Genomic DNA, 7,013 nt, shown 5'->3' with positions numbered 1-7,013 from the left:
GTTTACTCGAACGTAAAGCGAGCTTTTGCCTGATATTTGTTACCTAAAGTCGACCCGCTTGTTGCAATAGAACACCATAATACAATGTTTTCTTCCTGGATGCAACGCAAAGTCACTCGTCGTGTCACAATCGAGTAAATGTGGTTATTTGTCAGTGCCTGTGTCGTCTGCGTTCTCCCTGTCGTGTTCTGCTTTGTGCAAACTAAACCTCACACGCTCGTTAAACCAGATACCAACGAGACACTTTTATGCTTGTCAATTATTAACGTATGGTGATGCCATTCCAGAACCTTGGGCTCGGTGGAGCAAGCTTAAGGAGGACAGCGCCGTCAACACACGAGGAAGCGTCGGCACGGCGTCGAGATCAGCTGGTGCTGGCGCTGGCCGTGTTTTTATCTGTGCTGCTGGCGTGCGCCCTGGCTGTTCTGCTCTTCTTGGGACACGTCAAGAAGGTCGGATACTGCATCTCGGACGCATGCATCGAGCACGCCAAGAGACTATCGGCCACGATAAACACAAGCCACGACCCATGCGTCGACTTCTACGCTTTCGTTTGCGACGGTTGGCAAAAGGGTTTTTCCGACATATCTGTACAGGGCAAACTAAACCAAGACGCCACGACAGACACGATCAAAGAACTCGAAGCCGACATTTGGAAATTCGGAAGGCCGAGCCGAATGTACGGCAAGTGTCTGGAGCCGCAACAGAGCGATATTTATCACAACATTTTCTGGCTCAACACTTTCATGCAGGCTGTCAACCTGGATTGGCCCTCTAGACAACCCGATGCCTCTAAAACACGTCCGCTCGAAGTTATGATCAATATGGCGGCCAATTACGACTTGAATTTTCTGTTCAGGCTAGAGATCGCTACCAATGCAAGTACGGGCAACGTCCTAATATTCCGGAGGCGTTACAACGGCGTAATCTGGAGTGATCGTGTCCAGAATCCAATGACGTTGGTGGACTACGCGCGACTGGCCAGTGAACAACTCAAGGAATTACAGCTAGTAGAATACGTCGACTACGAGCCCTCTCTGCTGCAGAAGTTGGAGAAGTCATTCACCTACGTCAACAGCCAAGAATTTCAAGGCGAGCAGACGTGGTTTGTCCTAGGAGACCTTGACCCCCGGACAGAGAGCATAGAACCTGGACTGTGGCTAAAGGGCCTCAATAACGCATACAGCAACCAAGGCCTCTCTTGGGTAACGGATAACTTCGTGGTTCTCGACGATCCGGAGATCTTGAAAAGAATCGACGCTCTCTTTCGCGAGTATAGCGAAGCCGAGCTGCTGATCGGAATCGCCTGGATGTTCATCCAGTCTCACATTTGGGTGGCTATCGGAAAGCCGGGACTCATGTTCCTGGACAACATCGACAAGAAGAAGCAACTTGCGTGCCTGGAATTTGTGAACGCTCGCTTCGCGCTTCTCGCTTCCAGCAACCACATAACGCACCTTTACCGAACGCCGGATATACGTCTTGAATTCGTGAAGTTTACGGAATATCTCCGAGCAGAGTTCAACAATATCATGAAAAAGACGGTTTGGGTCGACCGAGAGATAAGGGAAACGGCGGCGCGCAAGATAGACAGGATACTTCTGAACGCGTTGCCCCCCGAGCATTTCTTCCTGCAGAGGGAGACGCTTTACGGCTTGTTTCCCGGCATCAACCAGGCGGCGTTCATGGAGATCTGGCTGAACAGTTCGAGCGTCTACCAACGCCTGCAATTGAGCGAGCGCTTTCGCGACGTCTACAAGAAGCAGCGCACGTTTCGCCGCCAAGCGTACGCTTACACGTACCTTCTGAACGCGGTCGACGCTGCTCTGGTGGCGTTGGAACCACCGCTCTACTACCCGGGAGGAACGTTCGCCATGAACTACGCCAGCGCGGGGACGCTAATCATGAGAGAGATGGTCAAGAGCATCGATCTCGGAGGCACTACGATTGATGACCGCGGAGAGAGCATTCACTGGTGGGGCAAGTCCGAGTCGGCCGAGTACAATAGTCGCCTCAGCTGCGATCTCGGAACGGAACCTGGCCAGGCACCGATGAGTGTTCTCCCCGCGATACCGGCCCTCGAAGTGTCCTACTCGGCGTTCAAGGCTGCCGCCGAGCACGAGGTAAGCACGGCCGGTGGTGTGGAGGACTTGAGACTTCAGGGCTTGGAAGCCTTTGTCGACAAGCAAATATTTTTCATGAGCTACTGCTACGTGCTATGCGGCAAGAAAGACGACGCCGACCAGCGACGAGAGTGCAACGTGCCCCTGCGGCATTCTTCTTTCTTCGCTGACGTCTTCAAGTGCCGTAAAGGGTCGCCCATGAATGTCCCTCACAAGTGTTCATTCTTTTTCTGAACGCTTCCGTGACAGAGTATTGACTCTGTGACTAATCATGTAAATAAGACTGAAATCAAGTTTATTCGTCACATATATTTTATATATCCCCCAAACAGAGCACTAACTTTTTCCCAGTTTTATATACAATGGCTTTAGCAATTTCATGTAGGCCTTTCTCGCTTATTCACGCATATAACTTAATTAAACAAGTATATTTGTATCGCCACCGGTGACACAGTGATAAATTGCAACGTAACTCGAGCGCCATCCACGCCTGAAATCATCTATAAATCGAGATGCGTGCTTGACATTCTTTTCTGCAAACTATGTCATTTGAAGCCACCTTGAAACTCTAAAAGGTAAATGACAGAAATCGCTCAGGCAAGCAAGCTCCAATAATCAAGCTATTTTCGGATAAAGATGAATTCGCGCCAGGCAGTCTATAGCTAATTATCTCCCACAGAAGCGTTAATTCTTGGTAATACTGATAAACCAACAGTTTTAGTTATCGATACGTAATAGCCAACATTTGCAGTCAAGTAATAATGCAGTTAAGTATCAATACTAATTAGCCAACAGCTGCAGCTCAGAAACAATGGAATGTTCGTATTCTTCATTTGCGAACGTTTCCATTCGTGTTGACGACAATGCATCCGCAGATCCTCCTCTAAGCCCGATGCGGTTACGGTGTGCAAGAAGTCGTCAACGACCATTTTTGGAATGCCTTCAAACTTCCATGAATGGCGGAGCTATCGTGCAGGCGGGGCCAACTCGCTGTGCCTCTTAGGTTGCCTACATGTTCGTCATGTAAGCTCCCTAGGGCCTTTCATACCGCCAGAAAACCTCATTTATTCAATTTCAGCCGCGAGAACACTGCATAGACGAACAGGACGCGTACTTCGATCGGCGAAAAGTGTTGGTGGCGCGTATTTGGCGGTCACATCTTTTGTACAACACGGCGGACGTTCGCAAGCGCTGCAGGGTGCCCTCCCCATAAAGTTTCCCAATGTACAATAGAGATACACTGGCGCTAGTGCCTATGGTAGCTGCAACGCACGGCGCTTCAGCGAGCATGGAAATGATGGGTAGTACACACATTTGCCTAATATTCGTACTTCTGGCCTGCTTTTGGCTCCGTACGTGCTCATGTGGCTTGGAGCTGTTTTCGCACGAAGCAAATATTAACAAATGTTCAGCGCGGTTGTGCTTCACCATATTATTCTTTTCAACTTACCTTCCCAATTAGGGTCACGAAGTTCAAAAGCGTTGAATCTTTCTTTCAAAACAAAACCGAAACACAGCAATAAACGAAGCCGCAAGTATGATTCGCCGTCCGCAAGTACGAATACTAGGCAAATGTGTGTAATACCCATCATTCCCATGGTCGCTGAACGATCACAGCGCCAAAGTTCCTTCTAGTTAATTTCAGGAAACTTTATGGCCCTCCCATCGCACGTAGCGTTATTAACCGGATGAACGGCACTTTCTCTTTACACGGTTTCAAGGTTGCGATAATAGACACTTTCAGTTGGGGATACGAAGAAGTTGCGTACGCTGTGAAAATTACGTTGCGTATACGCTGCAAGTGAAGCGTGCGAGAACGCTTTTAGTTTAACGTACCTTGATGCGTTTCAGTATTTTAGATAAATCGCATACGAGTTGCAAGGGTTTGGAATGCTTATCAGCGCCACTGGCATTAGAAGTATGCTATAGGTCCCTGTACCGTGGTCCCAGTGATAACGTGGCATTTGTGGTCCACACGAAAAACATCCCGACTGCCAAGGCAAGGGCCACCAGCTTTCAAGTCAGGCCGTGGCGTTCGCTTTGTATATATTTAGCATCGTTCTTGGGTGCACTGAATGCGCACGTTCACCTTTGTTTATTTGAACTTGGGTGCGCAATGTAAGAACAGCGTCTGATCGGGCATGACTGCATTGAATCGATCCCAGTGTTCTATACAGTGATCCTGTGGATGAGGCTTAGTGTACCCCGCAGCAAGTGGTCACGTTTCTGTTTCTTCGTCCTACGATGTACTACCGGCACATCTAATGAGTGAAAGCTCACACAACATCGAACGTGTTACGTTGCACCATGAATGAACGTATACGTACGAAGCTGCTGTTTATTTTACGGGTTAATTCGCTGAGAGGCCTGGCAGAACGAAGCGCGTTCCCGCAGACAACCTATCGAAGGCGATTATTGAGGATTTTTGTGAGACGCCAGAGAATTTCTTCTGTATCATCAGGATGCCGGAACGCGCCGCTTGAATGCACCTTGTCTGGCATGAAAACATCACATTTCATTGGGAAGTACGTACACATGGCTTGCATTGGGTCCGCTGTTGCTGTCAGCGCCGAACGCCACTGCAGCCACCATATACTTTCGTTCTGGTTTCTTCGAGGTCTCGCCAGAAGTAACGCAGTAAGCGTTGCGTTACGTACGCAGCGTCTTGTTACGGGCGTACGTGCGCATCCCTGGAATAAATACGTTACGTGCTGCACATGCGCAGTTCTCTCCCGCAGCAGTGTTGTGTACGTAGGCTCGTTACGTACGCCCAACTAAGAGTGTCTAATAGCAGCAAGTGTTGTGCCTTAAGAAACTTCCGGTTACCTGAGTTTTGAGCCTCCAACACCAGAAACAAAAGCGCGTTTTCAAGTTGTTTTATGGTAAGCAACGTCTCTAGTTTTTCAGATGAACGTAACAAGCATATAGAGTTTAAGGAAACCGCTTACATTCACTCTATGCTTCAAAATGCGAAGATCCTTAAGCTTCGCCTTTAAAAGTTGAACACAATAGCATACCTGTCCCTAGATCGTATACAACTAATTCATGCATAATTTTATTGTACGATGTTACTAGAGAAGTTGAAATCGTGGATTACTACAATGTAATCCCATCTTTACGCAAGCAGAGTTTTGTTAATTACAGTTATCGCGACGGCCCACTGAAGCGGAGACATAAAGTTAGGTGGGCCGATGAGATTAAAATGCCTGCAGGTATAACGCGGCAGCAAAAAGCACAGGACCGGGCTAATTGGCACAACATTGCAGAGGCCTTTGCCCTGCAGTGGGCGCAGTGAGGCTGATGATGATGCTTCCGACTTTTCAGTGGACACCTGAACCATTAAGAAAAGGAACGTGTGTACAAGTAACACTGGTCGTTTAAAGCTATCCTCTAATGCCTACTGCAAGTACATTTGTGAAGTAGTCACTACTTCCCATTTTTTTGCGAAGTATTTCTTAGCAAACTTTAGTGACTTTGAATCTATCTATCTATCTATCTATCTATCTATCTATCTATCTATCTATCTATCTATCTATCTATCTATCTATCTATCTATCTATCTATCTATCTATCTATCTATCTATCTATCTATCTATCTATCTATCTATCTATCTATCTATCTATCTATCTATCTATCTATCTATCTATCTATCTATCTATCTATCTATCTATCTATCTATCTATCTATCTATCTATCTATCTATCTATCTATCTATCTATCTATCTATCTATCTATCTATCTATCTATCTATCTATCTATCTATCTATCTATCTATCTATCTATCTATCTATCTATCTATCTATCTATCTATCTATCTATCTATCTATCTATCTATCTATCTATCTATCTATCTATCTAGCCGCCTACGAATTTTAGCTCTCCTGGCCGTTCCGTCAATGGTATCGATACCAAACTTGGTATGGCATAACATGACTGTATACAGTCAGTTATTGCTACGGACCTCGCATGTTACTGGTGATAAGTGACAATTATGTTTGAAGTATAGTGCAGCGAGATAGAGTACCAGAAAAATACTGCAAGTGAAATAGCACAAAGGCAGCCGGGTTATGCAGGATTACGTCGCGCTAAGCACGATTTTTATTTTAAAAGCCTGCTCGTGCTTAGTAAAAAACAAAGGCCATTAGCTACAACTAGCAAAGAGAAAACATTGATTGATTTGTGGGGTTTAACGTCCCAAAACCACTATATTGATTATGAGAGACGCCGTAGTGGAGGGCTCCGGAAATTTCGACCACCTGGAGTTCTTTAACGTGCACCCAAATCTGAGTACACGGGCCTACAACATTTCCGCCTCCATCGGAAATGCAGCCGCCACAGCCGGGATAGCAAAGAGAAAACAGAGCGGGGCAATTGCCTGAAAATTATGCAAGGCTAGATCCGCCGGCTACCTACAACATCCTCCTCCTCCTTCTCCTTGGTATGGCATAACATGACTGTATGAAGAACATATTTGACTAGTATTAACATGAAAATCGTGACATGTATGTCATGAATGTCATGACTTACAAGTCATGGTCCTGCAGCTCTTTCGATGGTTTCGTTCTCATGGCTTGTTGCAAAACTGGTATGGTATGACATGATTGCATGGCGAAAAAAAAAGCGACAGACCCTAACATGAAAATCATGACATGCGTGTCATGTAACAACATGACTACGTTACACGCTCATGACGCGCTCGCGGCCGCTTCGCTTGCATCACATATACCAAATTTCGTATTACGGTACGTGAATGGATGACGAAGGTATGTGACTGGTGCAAACATGATAATCATGAGATGCCTCTCACATAATAACATGACTACATGCCATGCTCATCATGCGCTGGCAGCCGTTTCGCTAGCTTCACATATACCAAATTTGGTACTACC

General features: G+C 46.4%; 1 protein-coding gene across 1 annotated transcript; it reads left to right on the top strand.

Moving 5' to 3' along the window:
• The first annotated feature begins 275 nt into the window (after window positions 1-275).
• Window positions 276-2,357, top strand: LOC119177816 (neprilysin-2). The gene has a single exon (XM_075867589.1). It carries the CDS (start codon window positions 276-278, stop codon window positions 2,355-2,357), a length of 2,082 nt encoding a protein of 693 aa, XP_075723704.1.
• Window positions 2,358-7,013: the final 4,656 nt, after the last annotated feature.

The sequence above is a fragment of the Rhipicephalus microplus genome, chromosome 1 (genome assembly GCF_043290135.1).
Source record: "Rhipicephalus microplus isolate Deutch F79 chromosome 1, USDA_Rmic, whole genome shotgun sequence".
NCBI lineage: Eukaryota > Metazoa > Arthropoda > Arachnida > Ixodida > Ixodidae > Rhipicephalus > Rhipicephalus microplus.
The sequence above is the reverse complement of the archived record's forward strand: the minus strand, read 5'-3'. Positions and strand labels throughout refer to the sequence as shown.